Raw genomic sequence first — 19,934 nt, 5'->3', positions numbered from 1 at the left:
TATATTTTACTTCTACTTTTACTGGTACAGAGTTAATAAGACACACTAGCAGTATCTGAACACTAAAAATAAGAAACACCCCTAATGGCAGAGTGATAAAGCAAAGAAACTGTCAAAGGAAACACTAAATATAGGAGGCTTTTTGTCATTATGCAATATTAGTAGAAAAGAGTATGTATAGGGACAGGTATGACTAAGAAAGAATTCAGTTAATAACTATTTAAAGGAAGGTGGAAAAGTTACCTTGCAGAGGAGAATATTGTGTTCTGGAACAATGCAAGAAATAAACGCCACCAGGAAGAAATATTGAATATGTATTATATATGTTTCTCTGGCTAAGATAAAATGTAAGTACTTGTTTCATACATTAAAAATAAGAATTACTATTCTTTCATTGATGGAAATAATGTTCTTTTTTAAAAACGGTTTATAAACTTACACATCTAGAAGTTATTTGAAGGGAAGTGTCAGAAATAAAGGAACAGATGATTACCAAAAAACAGGCCAGACAATCTAGGATCATCTGGCCACGTCTTCTAGAAACTTGCTAATTTGTTGTGGAGTCATTCACCACTTGTGACAAGTAACAGAAAATTAAATCTGTCATATTTTATTGAAAAGTATGCATGTGTACATGTAATTATTTTAATAATTTAAAGGACGTATTTCATGGAACAAAAATGGTCCCATCATATGATAAAAATTTTATTTAAGTACATTAACATTTTCTTTGATGATTATTTTCAATTTTAATCCTTAAAAATATGGTAATTAAGAAATTTTTGCAATTAAGTAATTCAGTGATGTTTGCACATTTATTTAAAAGCACCTAACACCACAATGTCAGTTAGCATTATGGTAGGATTTCTCGGTTAAGGTGCTATCATTGGATAGAAGAGTTCTGCATTGTTTTCTCATATAATTTTAAAAGTGCCTCAACCCTTGAGGTGAGCTTTGTTCATAATAGTTATTAGTTTCTGGGTTTTTTTAACTTAATAAACTTTTACTCAATACCAAATATGAGCTCAGACCATATACTTACATTGAAGCTACAATAGAAAGAGGACAGAGTATTTTTTCTTTAAGAAACTTCATAGAAAAGTGGGTATGGGATCACATAAGACATTTGTTAAAAAGTAGATTCTTGGGCTCCAAGTCCTAAAATTCAGAATCGATTGGTCAAGATAAGGCTTAGAATTCTGCATGTTAACAAGCTCCTTAGTTGATTTCTAGGACCACATTTAACAAAGATATTGCCCTAAATAATAATGGATCAGGAATGGAGAGGAGGTTGGGTGTGGACTACTGATGTTTCCATGTTTGATGCAGCTTGTAATCAGGTGGAGTGGACATAGGCAGTTACACAGATTTTGCCCTGTCTGAGAATGAAGGACTGAGGAAGTGAGAGAGGCATGAACTCCAGCTTAAATTCCAACTCCTTTCTCCTCTTTGCACGTAATAGCCTGGTCTGCAAGGTTGAATCTGCCCAAGAAGTGCCTGTTCTCCTTGGCCCACAGGGGCTTTAATGGAGTATCAGTGGCAGTTTCCACATGCTTATTATGCTCCTCTGAACCCGTCAAACAATTTTAGAGACAGACCCAGCAACTACGGTAGAAGAGGAATAGTCTGTAAGCTTCCAACCTAGTAAGAAATTTACCTCTGAACAATACCCACATTTATTGGTTTCTAGCCACACTCAACTCTCCAAGAGAAATCAGATGTCAAAGATAATGGAGAATTTGTGCTTCAACACAGTTTTGTTTGAGGTTCAGTTTGCTTCTGTCTTTATATATTATTCCTATTCACATCAACGATGTTGAATAAAATGCTTGTCCATAGGTCCCCCTGTGCATAAAGGGGAGCTGTTTTTCTCATAAAATAAGTCATTGCAAACATACACTTGTAGATAAGACAAACTTCCTTTTGATTTGGAAAAGTCTATTCTGTTTTGGGAATTTTTTTTGAGATTTCATCTGGAATTTTCTTTTATAGGGCAAGCGACCCTTTCCTATTGAGCAGAATGCCTCTTTCCCCCTTTATTCTCCTGCCAATCATCTGCTGAGCTTGAGCCATCCATGCTATGCTTGACTCTTTCTTCTCCCTGTTCCCTGTTTTCATTCAACAGCTCTTATATCAACACCCTCAATGCAACCCTTAGCACCTCAAGCTATAACCATAGGCATCAAATTGCTCTTACTGTGTCTGTGGCCCCCCACATCATAATGCATCCCACCTGTAATATCTTAGTGACTCTCACACAAGGATTTTATACTTTTATACTCCTCCTTAGGATAAGTTCTCAAGTTTTCCATTAACTCCCATTTTAGCTTAATCTCCCATTACATGCATGGAATCTGACATTACATGAGGATTACATGTATACCTTGCTGTGCCTAATGGATGTATTTCTAAATCATTCATGTTTAATTTATGGAGTAAAAAAAAAGGTATCTGAAAGATTTGTAAACAAACTTAGAAGAAATAAAATGAAAAACATTTTTAGGGAAAACATTGCATAAACTATAACAAATCATATTTATACCACACAATTATTAAGCATGGCTTTTCATTTGCCACTTTTCTAAAAGGACTGCTCTTTCTGGAGCAGGAGAGAGCCATTATTCCTTAGTGACCTTTAAGTCCCCACGTGTAAAGTCTCTGTTCTAACACTCTAAGAGGCTGTTTCCTGCACTAAGTCTGTTATAAAGGAAAGCAGACAGCTGTTCAGCTGCTTGGCAACAGCAGGTGTCTCCATGGGATGCCTTTGGAAACAGAAACGCTGGATTCCCTCACTGGGTGTAATTTTATGAGCACTGTAGGAGAATTTCTTTATGGCCCCTTTCTCTCCTGTACATAATATATAGTGATGACTCTTGTGAAAACCAACTCACATAACATTTTTAGAACTCCCAAACCTCATCATAGAAGTTCAGGGCCATCCAGGACATCTTGCACCTATCCACAAACCTTCGAAAGGAGCACATGTGTTGTATAATGATATTTTCAGTAGCATTCTATCACAGGAAAACACACCCTACCTTTATCTGTTTTACATATTGTTTTGCAGAGTGTTCCAGATGTTACAATTAAAATACATATTAATACTGTTTTAATGCTCCCACTGACCAGTCTCTAGACTGTAGACTGAGCAAAACAAACACCATTCTATTCCCACTTCCCTTATAATAATGTTCTTTTGCCCTTATTTGGCCTTTCTCTCCTGTGAGGATAGTATCCCTCTTCTCCCTATAGTTTCTATAGTATTTATATGACTGTCAAATATATATTGCCTTGGCTATACTGTTTTAATATCCCTCACTATAAGTATATGAGGGCATTATGCAAATGAAAAGAAGCAAAGGTAAGTTGAATTTACAATTTATTAAAATCAATCTTTGCAACCATGAATATTGTATTCAGCAATACAATTTTTTGTTCTTTATAAAAATTCAGATAATGTCTGATTCAAAAACACTCGGACTATATCCTAAATCTTAAGTGATATGTGAAACTTCTTAAAAAAAAACAACTCATAGCCACTATTGGACCCATGGCACATTCTGAAAGATGTCAGAAAGTAGGGATAGCACTGTGATACTTTCCACTGAAAGTTCTGGCTCATAGGTGGAATTCTTCATTTTGCAACTTCCTCAGTCCTGGACGTTTTGCTGACAGGAAGTGCAGCTAGGTATGCCTCAACTGAAAAGCTAACTTTACCTTGACCATCTATGCCCCACAAATACTTCCTCAGGGTACTAGAGCCACTTCTAAGCAGAAATTGAAGGTGAAGTCCAAAGGGAAGAAGAGGAAAGAAATAAGAAAAGGGGGGAGGGGAATGCTGATCCCTTACATCTCCCCAAAGAGAAAATCATATGAAACAGTTTCAGGACCCATGAAAGGATCTCATATCTCATATTTACAAATCATAAAATAATGTGATTCCTTTTGGAAAAAAAATCATAGAATCTAAATGTAGATGGCAATCACTAGATTATTATCAATCAATCAATCAATCAATTGATCAATCAATCAATATGTGACTAATATTTTTGCTTTGTTTTCCATTAAGGTGACATATTTGTTTGATAATGGAGGAACGGTCTTCTTTGCTATTTTTATGGCAATATGGGGTAAGTAAGTTCTTCTGTTACTTAATTCCTGGTCCTCATTTTCTGAGGCTACTGCTGTGTTTCTTCACACACACATGTGCAGGCACACACATGTCCATTTAACAGTGAGACCTCTTGCTTTGTTTGCCCTCTTCACACATTCAGTGCTTCTTTGGGAATTTAACTATTGATCTAATCCTCTAGTCCCTAAAACCTCAACCTTCCTATACTAAGAAGTGTATTTTTCCTGCTGAAAGCAGGTGGTAATTAAGAACAAACATATGACTGAAAGATGTCATATGAATCCAAATGACACTTATTGTATTTCTGCTTGTAAAAGTGATGCTCAAAAATTTTTGTTTGTGTAATATTTCCATTCATCAATTTTTTAACCTTATACTTTATACACTTAGAGATACAGAATCTATTCCATATATGATCAAGCAATGATACCTAATACATAATAAATCTTGCTCTTATTTAACATCTTAAAACTGTAAAAATTATGTACAAATATATGCTTTGGCTGACTTTTCCCCCCATGATTCTCATTGAGTCTTTAAAGCACCCAATTAATTGAGGCCTAAAATAAAACAGTTTAGAATTTCCCACTCTTTGAAGAGAAGTGATTCTTTTCCTGGTTAGGGTCAGTTTTCCAACCATGGCCCTGTTGAAGGCAATGTCATTGTCAACTTGGCAACTCAAGGGGCTTACCATGGATGTGCTGATATAGGAAAACTAAATGTACTAGAGAACAATCTCTCACTCCTCTTACTTTAATTTCCCACGCACAGAAACTCTGTATACTCTCTTTCTTGTTTTAAGTCAAAATTAAAAATAAATTACTCTTCCATTGTTCCTTGAAGAGAGTGACAATCTTGATGTATGGCATTAGGAGTATAGGGTTAATTAAATTATCAGGCAGGGCAGTCATGGTGAAACTCTTTAGTTTCACCTGATTCCCACAAACGTTTCCTACTAACAATAAAATAGACCAAAATACAAATTAAGGTTACTCAGTAGATGATTCAGCACAGCCAAAAATAGTAAGAAAGGAAACCTTTCAGATTATCGTCTGTTTCTGCTACTAGTCTCTTGCTTTTATGGTTCTCCTTGGCACAGGCCACATGACAGTGATCTTGCTTCAGCTTTTGGAGGATGGGTTTGTGAAAAGACTAGGATGTAGGCGATCATATGCCATCAGAAGCCTTTCCTCTTGGTTTTATACCGAGGTACGAAGTTGAGGTATGTCATCCATAGGAATGCCGTCACGTACATTTTCTCGGCCTGCTGGCATAGATGAATCATTCATAGTTGAGTTATAATAACTAGAGTTCCCAAAACTCGCATCATAAGGTTCCGGTGCATTGTCTAATCGCAGAACTAAAAAAGTAACCAAAAAATAATTATTTTATGGTAACAGTCTGGAGGATGCATGCTGAGGCATCTGCCAGACTATAGAAATTGTTCTAGATGAGTAGGTTAAGTACATCTGTTATATGGGCTTTTCAGACACTAGGTTTGAAATTTAAACAAGTGCATATTTTTCAATACACATTTCTTTCCAAGACTAAGAGAACAGTTTAACTTGTAAAATAATTTTGTTGCCAAAGGACCAAAAATAAAGGAAATAAAGGAGAAATCACAACAAAAGGAGAGCAATACTTTTCATGAAGAAGTATAGACATATGTCTCATTGATTTTTGAATCTTGTGAATTTAAAGCATTGTCAACATGTTCAGAATTTTTGTTTCTGGTGCAAAAAATAATTTTTAAAAAGTGAAGAGCATTAATTTTAAATCAGAGTCATGATTTTACTAAGTATCTCAACATTTTTATGGTTGAGCCAGGGAAGATGGAGACAGAAGAAAACTATCTGTAAAAGCTTATGTTTCTTTATGATAGATCCTAGTTATCATGCACTTGACGTTTTCTGATTAATGTTATAAGAGATTATTTTTTACTTTTTTAACGAATAGCCAGTTATTACTATCTTAATGATCTTGAGTTTATTTTCAAAGAGAACTTGGCATGTACTAGGTACCTTTAAATATTAAATCAGTGACTAATTTCTAATTAGATTAGTGATCTAATTATTCATTTAGGTAGTCTCATATTCTAGCTATTCTTTAAGCCATCTGTTTACAAACTGGGTTCCTGGTAACCTGGGGGAGCTGTCTTGAAAGAGTAAAACTGGTGATATGATTGAGTTATTCCCCTCTGCCTCAATCACATCTTAAATTGTATCAGTTTGATAGACTGAGCTTTTGCTTCTGATAACAGATAAAGAAAAGATTCTGGTGTTAAGGAAAAAAAAAGGTTGGATACCCCTGTTTTTGAAATCCTATCCTTTAATTTGGAAAAGTGCCACTTTTTATTTTATATGGATTGCTAGAAACCCCCAAAATAGAATTAAGTTAAATTTTCAATTAACAGATTTGGTTCTGAAGATGAACAATATGTCAGTCATGATCTGTACTTATTAAAATCAAAAGGCTTTCTCAACAGGATGTACCAGGGGCATTTAACTAGTTTTTTTGTTTTGGTTTTTGTTTTTGTTTTTATCATGGCAAGCATCCCTTATGTAAACCAGAAAACATATTTTTTTCTGTAGTATTAAAAAAATGAATCAATCATTTGAAGTTATTTCATTTCTATTCTAATTAGTATTATTGCATTAAGAACAAATTCAGTGCTTTATTCTTAACAGATAAATTTCTTTTTCATAGATGCTATGGTTGGTCTTTGCTATCACATGAGTGAAAAATTCCTGAATTACTGTGACTTTATGTACCCAAATATACAACTCTTTATAGATTCTGTTTTAGAGACTTATTAAAATAATTGATTGAGGGCAACTGTACCTGTGTAAACTTTAGAAGAACTCCAAATTAGAATAAGTCATTGTTCAGGGGCACCTGGGTGGCTCAGTCTATTGAGTATCTGACTCCTGGATTTCCACTTAGGTCATGGGATCAAGCCTTGTATCAGGCTCTTTGCTGAGTGTGGAGCCTGCTTGAGATTCTCTCTCTCTTTCTTTCTCTGTCTCTCTCCTCCTCAGTCCTCCCCGCCCACCAACCTCTCTAAAAAATAAATAAAAACAATAAGTCATTGTTCAAATTCCTGCTGCTAAGAGATCCAACATGACAAAGAATGGCTTTGCAGTTAGTGCTAACAACACTGGCCATTTTTTCCTTAATAGCATGCCATTATCTTCCAATTTTATAGACATGTTTCAGGTTCTGGGATTTGGTTTATTTAAAAGTAATTGTGATGGAATGAACCACAGTTCCAAATGGTTTCCAAATTCCACCCACAGGTCCATAATTATTTTGGTCATGGTCTTTGAGAAACAGAGAGAGATCATAATAAATCTTTGGTCTGTTTTTGTCATATGAATCTCTGAATCCCTTCTAGGTAAGGTAGTGAACATTAGCATCCCCTTTTAATTAAAACCACTGTATGTAGTGAAGTTCTAAAAGTTGTTTTACCTGGTTCGTTTCTGTCATCATAAAGTCGCCGATGGGAAAATGAATCTGTTTTCCTTTTTCCGCACAGCAAGTAGCCAACAAGAGTAAGTAATGAAGCACCCAGAATAGCACCTAAAATGGCCCCAAATACTACTCCTGTATTTTTATTCTCTAGAGAACAAATAAAAAATAATTAACAGATAAAGAAATAGAAAATAAATTTTCAAAGAAGAGAAATATATACATGTGGACTTTATAACAAAGACTTTTAAACTATATATATATATATATATATATATATACATATATATATATATTTAATTAGATAATGGTGATGTGTGTGTGTATATATTTTATGGAGTACTGAGTATTTGGGATATATTGGCAAATATACCTCCCAATAAAACCACACTTCAAATTTTGAATTACCTTGAAATACTTCTTAGTTTTATAACTGTCTTTCTTTCCTTTATAAACAACAATAGTACTGAAATACCATGTGTATGCTCCATTAAGATCTGATTTCTCTATGGACTGCCATGTTGAGTTTTTAATCAATTGTGAATCTCTAATGAACTTTAATGATGAAATGAACTTTGAGCTTGTCTCTATAATAATTGAAAAATAAAAAGCTAATGGGAATAAGTGGGTAATAGAAAATGAATCCACAAAACCCTAACAGAAAAGGCATTATAAGGAAAAAAGCAGTGTATCCTGATACAGAATATTTCAAGATACAACAAACAGATCATAAGCAAGATGTTTTCAATGTCTTGCATATTGAGAACAGATGTGTAGGTCTGGGAGTTCAAAATTTTACTCAATCATCCCTTTCACCAAGTACCCTATCTTAAACTAAGTTATCAATAAACTATGTAATGCTCCCTGAACTCATATTTAGTATATTGTATTTTCAGTTTAAAAAAAATTTATTAAGTGGATAAAATTAATTAGTTTTATTAATTAAGGGGTCTTATAAAGTCTGTAATTCTGTATTAAAGCCCACTTATAAAAAAAATTACCTATACATTGGAAGCTTTAGAGCAAAATTATTAATAAAATAAAATAAAGCAAAGTTAAGTAATTTTCTTCTGATTAAAGAGTAAAGGTAGGCATAAATACTCAGTATTCTCAGTATATATATTGAGTGTAGACAGACAAAAGAGGGAATATTTATTAAAAATCTTTCTGATGTAATATCAGAGGGGATATGAATAAGAGTATGTGTTAAAATTATAGCTAAAATGAATATATATGTACACAATGTATTAGTTGCAGTGCTATTTTAAAGCCTAGATTTTAGAATTTAAAACTTTTCCTGTAAGCTAACAACTTTCAAGTAGGAATGTGTATATGTGATTTTGTGTTTACATCATTAATATATTCTGGAAACAAGTTGTATTGGAAATCATTGAATTCATGGGGGAAAAAATATTGTTTGTTTAAAAATTTCAGGAAAATAAACACTTGGTTAGACCTAAAATAATAAAAGATTATGTACTTTTATTAAATATTAGATAACGTTTTAAAGCTTTACATTTTAAAGCTTGGCATAATCCCTAAATGAATTATTAAAATGTTCCCATGAAGCAATTTTCTTTTGACACTCACAGCTGTATTCAATTTTGATGGTGTTCATTAGGTACCAACTTAAAAATTCAGGAGGATCTTCTTTGGTTGAGTTTATTTACATGTAAAATATATATCAGTGTTCTTTTTTCCTGTGATTGTTCTGTGGTATCAGATAATTTATAAATTCATTTATTTCAATTTTCACATACGTATGTTTTTAAAGTTCAGTTGTATGTTATTCCTGAAAGCATGGGAAATTTCAGGTAGCTTTCTAAGATACAGTGAAAACTGTTACCTAGCATCTCAAAACTGTACCACTACCTCAGTCTCTATTTCTTTTCAGCCTAACCTCCTTTTAAATTTGTCCCACTGTCTCCTTACATTTCCATACAACAGTGACTAGTGCATGCTGACTTAAGCCCTAAAATCCCTTCACTATTTCCAACGAATATCATGGTCACCACCTCAAAGTGAGAACCATGTGTGCTATTGCTGACTTCCTGGGTTTTTTTGTTTGTTTTTTTAATATGGCACATTCCTGATATATAATCTATATGACTTAGTTCGAGATTCAATTTCACACAAAAAGAAAGTTAAATCCATTTATATTTACCTTTTTGGGGGTCTGATGTGTTTGAGAACAGTTTTGAATTATTGGTAAACTTTAAGGTGGGCTGTAGAGTGGTCATTTCTCGATAAGGAGTAAACCCTACGAAGCTGTCACTGGTTGTGGTGAGCCATTCATCTGGTTCCGTTATCATGGGGGACGCAGACGTGGTGTTTGGTGCTGCAGGAAGGATGCTAATTGAAATTGAACTGTTGTCAGGAGTTTTCGTGGTATCACTGGCTGAAGACCAAGTGAACTTTTCTGAAGATGGAGCAGATGTAGCATCGGGAGGTGCTGAGACAGGCTGAGGATTTTCGTCTGCTATAGATGAGTTCTGAGGCAATTTAGAAACAAAGCCTTGGGTCGAGGGAGGATTTGTGGGAAGCGTAGGCGTGGATCTTGGATTCCCAGAAAAGTTGTTTGTCGATGAATTGCCAAAGACCTCTGTTGTTCCATGGTTTTTATTTGATGGATCCCAAAGAGAGGAATTACTTGTTTTGGGATTGGAGGTTTCTCTATTTTCTTTATCTGAGCTTAAATTTGCGTCACTTTCCAAAGGAACAGATGCATTTTGCATCGCTTTTAAGCCTGCTGCAATGCTTTGCGTTGTGTTTATTTCTAGACCTTCTTCCCCAAGGCTTCCAATTAGTAGTAAACTAAACATTTTTGAAATCAACAGAATTTTGGCTGAGGTCAACATTGTAGCCTTTTTTTGGTACTGGTGTAATTAAGGGGAATCTGAAAGAAAAAAATAACAAGCATCTGAATTATTCAACAAAATAGCAAATTTTTAAAAATGGATCTACATTTTTAAAGTGATGAGGATTGAGACACCTGGGTGGCTCAGTAGGTTAAGCATCATACTCTGGATTTCCGCTGAGATATGACCTCACAGTTTGTGAATTCGAGCCCTGGGGCTCTGTGCTGATACGGAGCCTGCATCAGATTCTCTTTCTCCCTCTCTCTCTTTCTCTCTCTCTCTCTCTCTCTCTCTGTCTCAAAAATAAATAAACTTTTTTAAATTTTTTAAAATGTTTTTATTTATTTTTGAGAGAGACAGAGTGCGAGTTGGGGAGGGGCAGAGAAAGAGCCAGACACAGAATACAAAGCAGGCTCCAGGCTCTGCCCCAGCATTCAGAACAGAGCCTGTCGAAGGGCCTTGAACTCAAGAATGGTGAGATCGTGACCCGAGCCAAAGTCAGATGCTTCTCCAGCTGAACCACCCAGGTGCCCCCCAAAAATCTTTTTAAGTGATAAGGATCTAGATACATAACACTTAATTGATAATACCATACTCTTTATTCCTAAAGTTTATTTTGTTTGGATTATGTACTAAAATTAGAGTGAGTTCTATATTCTGTATAATATTTCTTTCTTCTTTCTTCTAAGGAAGTGCCATGCAAAAACTTTGTCAAGCCATACACCACTATTCCACTATTTGAAAGATCATTTAGCTTGAGACAAGTTGAAATATATGTATGAACTATGAACATATACATAGAGTTCGTATGTATATGAAATATTATATATAGATTGCTAAGTAAAGCATTGTAAATATGGGACATGTAGAGCTGGCTGATTTGTTTAACCTATTTAAGAAAATATGTACTTTATAAAGATGTAACTTGGAATATTTATGATGAAAATGATGTTGCTGATTGTACTATATACATACCACTTTCAAGTGAATCAGCCAGGAAATCCACTTGAAAATATTTCACTAGCACCTAATCTGAATTATTTGAATTTGAAATTAACATCCCTTTTTTGACAATACTTTTCACTTCATGATGCCCTTCTTCCTATGAATCCCAAATTAGGGAAATTCAGAAAGACTTTTAGATTTTAGGATATTTTTTCCTTGTATCCCCTTACTGTGTAAATGAAGAATCTGGCTGGGAGCATGTGTGGAAAAATGACGGTGCCAGATAGTAGCAGAGTTGGGGGTTGAAACCCTTGTACAGTTCTCTCATCTCTTATCCTTCTGCCTCTGAAGTGTGGAAATGCCATAGTTCACAGATAGCAGGATATAGGGACAAGGTTTTAAAATTAGATTTATATTAAAATTCTGACTTGCATTATGGATAACCTGTGAAAAATAATCATCATAATAAGCATCATCATCATAATCATATTGACCTCTCAATGCTGTTCTGAAGAGTGAAGATTTAAGTACAAGTACCTTAAACAATACCTGACCTAAAGTAAGTAGCTAATAGACATTAACTTCTATTTTTTTATTATTAGAATATAATTTCTGTGTCTTACATTTCAAAGGGTTTACAGTTTCATCTTACTTGATCTTCACAATGATCCCTGGAGACCAAAAAAATTATGCTTGTAATATCTTCATTTTGCACAGGAAGAAACTGAGGTCCAGAGTGGCTAGTAATGAAAACTAGTGAATGGAAGAGTAGCACTGAAATCCAAGACTACTGACTCCAACCTAATTAGATGCTAAAATTTGAAAGATCGTTAATATTAAAATATTCTTTTGAAAACATTAGGCTATTCCTCCTCAAAGGATAGAGTCTGAAAACTGATATCCTGCTCTTTGAATTGTATCTTAGAGCTTATTTTTCACTACAGCATCCAGGGTAGGGAGGTGCAACTGCTATCTTTAAGGTCCAGTATTACCTACCTGCCTTTTTTTGTTTTTTTAAGGCTTATTTATTTATTTGAGAAAGAGTGTGTGTGTGTGCGCGCGCGCGCGCGTGCACGCGCATGAGCGTGCACGCGTGCGATGGGGGAGGGGCAGAGAGAAAGGAAGAGAGAGAATCCCAAAAAGGCTCCACATTGTCAGCACCTAGCTGGACACGGGGCTCGATCCCATAAACCATGAGATCATGACCTTAGCCGAAATCAAGAGTCAGATGCTTAACCAACTGAGCCACCCAGGCTCCCCACCTGCCATTTCTTAAGAGCGCTTCCAGAAATTTTTGTAATTATTTTCAACCTTAATAATTTTTTATTAGGGTTTGAGGAGCCTCAATGTACTCCCTCTGATTTTCTTTTAAGTGCCCTCTCCCTGATTAATAGTACCTTACATAGTGGTACAATTTAAGTATATTTATACTATATCCTGATATATATATTTTTTCAAAAGCTTTTAGTAATTAGTCCATACCTGTGGATTTCTAAGGCTTTACAAATATATGCCATACCTTATGCTTATCACTTAAAAAAATCTACTTAAAAACCTAGGCAGACAGGCAGACAAGAATATTCATAGGAGCATTATTTATAAATGTCTCCAGCCTAAACATCCATCAGTAACAGATCAGATAGTAAATTGTGAAATATTCATACATGAAAATTAACAAACTAGAGCCATGTACAACAGAGGTGATTATGACAAATGTAATGCAGAGCTCACAATGCCAGTTGTAGTGTGTGATTTCGTGTATGTAAAATTCAAAAACAAGTAAAAACTGTCAAAAGTTTTTAAAAGAATGTTAAAAGTCAGGAATGTGGTTACTTGTGGGAAGGAAAGAGACAGTACTGATTAGGTAGCCATGGAAGGGACTTCTGTATGCTTGTGATACTGTCTCTTAACCTGGTAGGAATTACCTAGGTATTTATATTTGTGATACTGTTTGTTTATATTTTTCACATTTCTGTGATAGCCAAGAAAATGGGTATAGTTCCTAAAAATGTTAACATAATTGGAAAACATATTACTATTATGCATTTATTAAGTCAGGTGCTTCACATGTTTTCTCATTTAATTCTTACCCAAACCAATCAAACATACAATGAGGAAAGGATTGTCAATCCTGTTTTACACATAATTAAATGGGGCATTAAAAATGTAAGTAATTGTGACCAAGACCACAGAGCTAATGACTGAGAGATAGGGTTAGGCCTCAAACCTCACTATTAAAGCTAGTAATCACTCAACTGCGTAAAAGAAGTTACAAAGGAATATAGAAACTGGTTACAAAAGGATCTAGAATTCAGCTGCTTTTTAGAAAGTTTTTCCCACCAATATATTTTTAGCACCGTTTCTCCAAATTGTATTATTTTACCCAAAGTAGTTTATAATACCATGACTGTAAACACTAGAAAATGAGGGCCTTCTACCTTAAGTACCTCTCAAACACGCTAAATACACTTTTATCCCAATTTAAGAAAATGCCAGCAATCGTCTCTATGGTTCTGGGTGAACACCTTTAGCATATAGTTTACAAATTAACAAAACACAAGTTCTTATCCCCAGGACCTTTAGTTTTCACCAACACATTATTAAATGGATGCTCCACCTGGCACATTTAAAATACAATTCAGTTTAGTTTTAGAAATACTTACATGTATCTTTTCAGAAACATCCTTTTGTGAACCCTGCCAGGTTCATAGCAAACATTATAACCTTTCTCATTATCTAATTCCGGTGGTCTGATTTCTTTACGAACTATACTTAGCCACCCATTGTGTCATTACTATACATTTTGACTTGCTTTCCCTACACCTAGGCTTTCTGGTTATTTTTTCATCCTAATGAAGTGGTGATCAGAGGGGAAAAAACAGCCCTTAGCTGTTCTAATTTTCTCATGTTACATGAGGAATGAGCTTTCACTCCCTTCCCGTAATGAGAATCCACGTATCAAGAGTCAGCAAAGTGAGTTTTGTTGTTCCTGACTCACTTTGTAACATTGAACCACCAAGGGGATCTCTCTACCCTTTACCCAGCTTTTGACTGTAACTTGAAAACCTAAGGTATCAATACCCCAAATGAGCCAAGGCTTCTGTTTCTGCCTATAATTTATCTCGAGGGAAAAGAAAGAGAAGAGAGAGACGATGTATGCCGTGAATACTATTTACAGTTTATTCCAGTTATGGGTAAGGCTTTTGCCAGAATCAGTTTATTCCTGTTGTCCCAGCCTGAAGCAGAGGACACTTCACTTCTGCTCCTTGTTTTCCAAGAGAAACAGTTTACACCTCTCACTCAGGTCCCTTCATCTTAAAGGGATAGAAGTAGGCAGGAATAGAAACCATCAGCTCTTCAGAATCTCAGGCCTGGGTTTTTGCTGGAGAAAAGACTAGGAAATGTTGGTTAAGTTCGACCCCATTCTGACTTAAACCAGACACACGGTAAGCAGCAAAGTCTAAAGGAGGTGATACAGACGCTCTGAAGGGCAGTAAAAGAAATCTGTGCTCTTTTTCTTTGCACTTTTCTCTCAGCCTCTCTCCATCTGTAGAGTTTAAATATTTAAAACTGTGCTGTGTCCTTGTTATGTGAAGTTATGCTGGATGATGGTTGGTGTGCTCATGTGTGCCCAAGTTCATCTGTCAACCAGGTGCCCTGTGGAGGCAGGCAAAGATGGGACGACAGAAAATACAATCGTAGAGCAAGAGCAAATCGGGAGAACCAGGTAGCATCATTCCCCCTCCCGGTCTTTGTCCCTTCTTGCCCCTAGGTGGGAACTCAGGAGAGGAATTTGGAGACTGTATAACACAGGAACCGAGCTAAGACCATTACAAACTTAAAAAACCTCTAAGACTAGAATTATTATAAAGGGAAGAGAAAAAGAGAGGAGGATTTCCTTCCACTTTGTGATACTTGAAACACAGATTCTAAACCTGTCTGTATATATTGAACTATTTTTATCGTTTCTGGTAGTTAACAAATTTTAAAATATGCTTTCAGAGAGTATGAGTTTCACTTTTTAAAAAATAATTATGGAACGCAGAGAAAATGAACACAGTTTTCTCCCCTGTTTTTTGGTGTTGGCACTAGAAAGTGGCTTCACATTTGAATTTTGTATGGAGGGCTGCAGAGGTGGTGGGAGAAGATGGCAACCGTGTCCATTGAGGGAAACAAATTCACACTGTCTGTGCATAATTTTGCTTCCCCTTAAATGCATAAAGTCATTATTCTGCCCAGTCTTCCTGTTGTAACTGAGTCATACCCATTTTATACCAAGCTTTAAAAATAAGGAGGTACCCTGCGAGGTCCACCAATGCAAGGGAAGAGAAATGCTAGTTACTCTAAACTCAGTCAAAATCCAACTGTTAAAGGACAGCGTTAGTTCAGGTACACGAAGGGGATAATAGAAAACCTGGATTCTGCTGTGAAACAACTAAACAATACTTGGACTGTGCTTCTTCTCTCTCGGTTGCTTTTGCTTGTTTCTTATTATAGATCTCAGGCTACAGATTAAGACAGATGGGTTTTGTTTGTCTTTGTCCTAGGAAATTCAGTCTGACATGCAGCCAATAACCCAGACAGACCCTGAGTGTTACTCTTGAGTGGCCTTTACAATCTTCAACAGTATTTGCCGTTCCTAAATGAAAGCCACAATAAATGAGGACCTAATGAACTATGCTCCTAGAAATGCCTCTTTTATAAAAGGGTTTTGAAAGGATGAGAAGTCTTAGTAGCCAGAACGGAGGATTGTACCTGAGGACCTTAGGGCGTATCATTTACTTTTATTTGATTTAAAAAGAAAAGAAAAACATGACTTTTCCTTTAGGAAAAAAAAATTCAAGTTTGTGAACATAATTCTAATTAAAAGACTGGGGTATGCATAAATCCAGGAAAAATATTTAGGTCACGATCCCAGCTCACGTGAGCATTCTTAGTCATAAACTTCAGTGCTGAAATAAATAATTAGGTGGAAGAGTATCAAGCTTAGAAAGAAAGACTGTCTCCAAAAGAAATATTCTGGACCCCAATTCCCAAGCTTGGGGTTTTCAGCCTTCTGTTACATTTCACTGTCTGTAGAAAATGCCTCAGTAGATCAAATAGAAAGGGCTAAGCAGTAAACAAGCATCCCTTTAATTAAAGGAGCCTTTCACACAACCACAAACTGGAAATAATTTTAAGGAACTTTATCCACACCTTCATTCCATAAGATGTGTTCTGAAGCAACTGACTTAACAACGTTTTAGGTATCCAGTGACTGCCGGCCGTAAGCACATAGCATGTTAAGTGAAATAGTTTACATACACAACGTTTTGCCAGTTTTTTTGATTAATAAAATCCTTGGAAAAATATACAGAAGCCTGTAATTCAAAGATTGTTCTTCAAAACCTGTCTTATTCTAGTACTTTAGCAAGAACCTTAAAGCCAAAATGCATAATTAAAATCTAAGTAATCAGTTTACATTCTTGCCATTTCCACTTTAGACATGTTGAAACTTTTACTAAGATCTGATTTAAGGAAACTCTCCCTTGTAGTCCTGTACATTTTAAGTGAGGTTTTTATTTAACTCTCTAGCTGGTTCATCATGTAGCAAATTTGGCAGTAATTGGAAAAACTAAGTCACTTGGTGCAAATGCTCATTTGGAAGGTGATTACTTAACAAAACAACTACCTGTTTTTACAAGGATCTCCGTAACTACTTGCTAGAGTGGCAAAAGTTGAGCCTGCTTTGATTGTCTTTGGTAAATAAATGAGGGGGGGGGCGGGGAAGCAAAAGGGAAAAAGTAAGGGAGAGAGAGAGAAAGAAAGAGAGACGGAATCCCAGGCAACCCAGCACACCCTTACCTTCAGGTTTTGGAGGTATTTACAAACAGGAACTAAAATACCACAGACAGCTGTCCCGGCTGCAACGCGTCTGCCGAGGATTAGAGAAAGCAGAGGGGTGAAGTATGACAATGTCCCACTGGGCAGGAGGGTGTCAGAAACAAAATTTGGTGGAGCTGGCCCAATCTTGCTTGTGTAATAGAGCACCCAAGAACCTGACTGACCTGCTTCTCAGCTGTCAGCATGAAGATATCACCTCATTCAGGCCTTAAAAAAAAAAAAAAAAAAAAAGCCCAACCCTCCAGCTTTCATAGGTTGGTCCATTTTGACTTTGAGGCAGGCTGGGTCTCTTGAGCGGTGGCAAACCAGGGGTCATCTGTTTCCTGCCCCAAATGAAAAAAAAAAAAAAGGGAGAAAGACTTTGGTAATGTCCCTTGGTGTATCAGGAATTTCTGGCATATGCTGGCTTCCCCCTTTGCAGGTGAGGACACCAAAATGACTCATGGCCCGCACCTGTTGCTTTGTGCAAGTCCTATGATGTTTTCTTAGATCATAAACAAACCTGTCTTTCTCATAGTAGGGTACCAAACACCTGAATGGAGAAAACGTGAGCAGTAGTGCGAGCAGTAGTGAGGGGCCTCATGTGCAGGGCACCAGTCGGTCACTTAACACAAAATGAAAGAATGTGTATTGGCATCCTTGAGAAAGCTGTGAAGCATTCGGTTAGAAATAACCACCGGGACTGAAATGGGCTTTCTTGCTGACTTTAGGAGTTTGGGGAGAATGGCCACACAATCCTGAGTAATCCTGAGAGCCTTCACGTTTAAGTAGTTTCCATCCTGTGTTCTCTTTGCTTTTACTCTCAATTTAGAAGCTGAAGAGTTTCAGAAGTGCCTGGGCAATGCTTGATTAAATACGGGAGTTGAATAACAACCTGGCATGCTTCCTTCACTTCCTTCCACGGCTTATGAAAGGGAGCCGAGTGAAACTGTAGTTTCTGGGATATTCTGCACACCAGTATTTGGGGGCCAGCGCCAAGGCCCATTGAGCTCAGTATGCCTAAGTTTCATGCTTAGTTTCTGTTGTTCAAGGAGATAGGTTTCCAACTGCTGAGAGAGAAAATGAAACTTTAGCTGGAGTACAGGAGCTTCAAATTGAATGCAAAGAATCTACCCAGTTAATTGGCCCGGGAAAGAACAAGGTAACGCTATAGTTTTAAATTTTCTGAAGTCCAAAGGCCCCTTCAGAGTTTCATTAGGAATTAAGCCAACCCCTAAAAAACATTCCCTCAAAAGATATTTAAGCTGTATCTGCACTGGTATGAAGAAAAGCAAGTTAAATTAAATCAAGCAACTGGTTACTGAGCAATAGCTTAATAGAATTCATTTGGTTATTTTCAGATTAGTCAGTTACTAGGAAAAAATCCAACTGAAAAAATATTTTATGTCTATTGAGAGAACTGAACATGATTTGGCAGGATTGGGTGTGCCATACCCGTAGGGATTTTCCTAGATATGTGTATGAATATCATTACCACTTTCTGACTTGACCATAGTAATTATGGCCTATACCAGGCATGGAAATTATAAGGTACTTCTGCTATACCTGTCTGCTTTCACTGTGTAAGAGTCAAAGTCATCTCCCATGACCCTCTTTTCTGGAGACTCTACCTATGGCCTCAGAATCCTCTTCATCACCGCTCTCCTGACAGCCATCACCAATTGATTAAAATGACCCTGGATGTAAACCCTATTTACCCTTCCTGTCATGAGCACATCTGGAAGTAAAGTCATAACATAAAAATAATGCATGTATTTAACACCTCAGTGGTTACTTAGCTCACTTGGTTGTGATCAGAAATCTTTGTGAAATCACCTGAGTTGGAGTTAAAATGTAATTTCTTGCCAAACAAACAAGTCTCCATGAGATACATTTCCAGGTATACACCATGTTCTAGGTAAGACCAATCCCATTTGGCCCTTGTTTCTCCAGAGGGACTCAACAGCCGTAAGAGACAATTAGCTGGCACTTCTATTAGCCAAGCCAGCTGAGATGACACATTGTGTGATGCCCTACCTATTTTTTTTTGTACTAACCTACTATGGTACCTTTCATCTGGCACTCTCCAATTGCTTCCCACCCATTAAGTCTCGTAATATATACTGGAAGAAGCAAACCTTTGTTTGTCTGAAATGGTAGAACTGATAACAAGTGGAGTTTCTAGAACACGAAGTTACATTATTGTCACCAATGGGTCTGAAAATGGAACCAGAATGTAGCTTGGGACCATGCCTCAAATAAAATTAAAAGATTGCTCTGGATCCAAAATATAAAAAAGATATTTTATTTGTATAAAAAAGATATATACAAATCCTATAGCATCACATGCCTGATGCTGATGTCACACATAGGAAATTTTTTGCAATAGATCATTAATAGCAGGTTCTGAGTTTGAAACAAGATATAAATTGAATTTATGTTTTGTCTCTCCCTAGGGGCATGGGCACTTTAAGAAAAAGAAATACTTGAATAATAATTAAACAAGCAGCATCATGGTTATATTATTTGAGGATAATTTAATGATATTCTTCGGAGATACAATGGAAATTGATGACTGGGAAATTCCTTATGGTTGATAACACTAACAATTGTTTAATATAAGCCTATTTTTTCTTCCTGAGTCATATGGCATTATAATATGATCTTCT

The 19,934-nt window shown here is 36.1% G+C and overlaps 2 protein-coding genes across 5 annotated transcripts in view; one reads left to right on the top strand and one right to left on the bottom strand.

Annotated features, from left to right (window-relative positions):
- ANO3 (anoctamin 3) overlaps positions 1-19,934 on the top strand; it is a 422,003-nt gene that overhangs the window by 343,859 nt on the left and 58,210 nt on the right. For all 3 annotated transcript variants that reach the window (XM_040495589.1, XM_040495590.1, XM_040495592.1), the window contains one exon: positions 4,070-4,130. In XM_040495589.1, the coding sequence (XP_040351523.1) occupies positions 4,070-4,130 (61 nt within the window). The remainder of the gene's footprint in view (positions 1-4,069; positions 4,131-19,934) is intronic.
- MUC15 (mucin 15, cell surface associated) lies at positions 4,396-17,477 on the bottom strand. 2 transcript variants are annotated; one of them, XM_040495593.1, is made up of 4 exons: positions 17,248-17,477; positions 9,765-10,496; positions 7,601-7,750; positions 4,396-5,492 (listed from the first exon to the last, which is right to left on the bottom strand). In XM_040495593.1, exons 2-4 carry the CDS (start codon positions 10,456-10,458, stop codon positions 5,332-5,334), a joined length of 1,005 nt encoding a protein of 334 aa, XP_040351527.1. In that variant the 5' UTR covers positions 10,459-10,496; positions 17,248-17,477; the 3' UTR covers positions 4,396-5,331. The 2 variants fall into 2 exon arrangements, with proteins under 2 accessions (XP_040351527.1, XP_040351528.1); XM_040495594.1 differs by lacking the exon at positions 17,248-17,477 and adding an exon at positions 14,067-14,089.

Source organism: Herpailurus yagouaroundi, unplaced genomic scaffold (assembly GCF_014898765.1).
Source record: "Herpailurus yagouaroundi ecotype Mexico unplaced genomic scaffold, PumYag 187, whole genome shotgun sequence".
Taxonomy (NCBI): Eukaryota; Metazoa; Chordata; class Mammalia; order Carnivora; family Felidae; genus Herpailurus; species Herpailurus yagouaroundi.
The sequence above is the reverse complement of the archived record's forward strand: the minus strand, read 5'-3'. Positions and strand labels throughout refer to the sequence as shown.

What these genes read in the sequence shown, in the direction of transcription:
- MUC15 (XM_040495593.1), bottom strand. Translation starts at nt 10,458, where the DNA reads ATGTTGACCTCAGCCAAAATTCTGTTGATTTCAAAAATGTTTAGTTTA. An exon ending in CACATCAGACCCCCAAAAAG is followed by an intron (nt 7,751 to 9,764) that starts GTAAATATAAAT and finishes TTTGTTCTCTAG; the next exon opens with AGAATAAAAATACAGGAGTA. An exon ending in TGATGACAGAAACGAACCAG is followed by an intron (nt 5,493 to 7,600) that starts GTAAAACAACTT and finishes TTACTTTTTTAG; the next exon opens with TTCTGCGATTAGACAATGCA.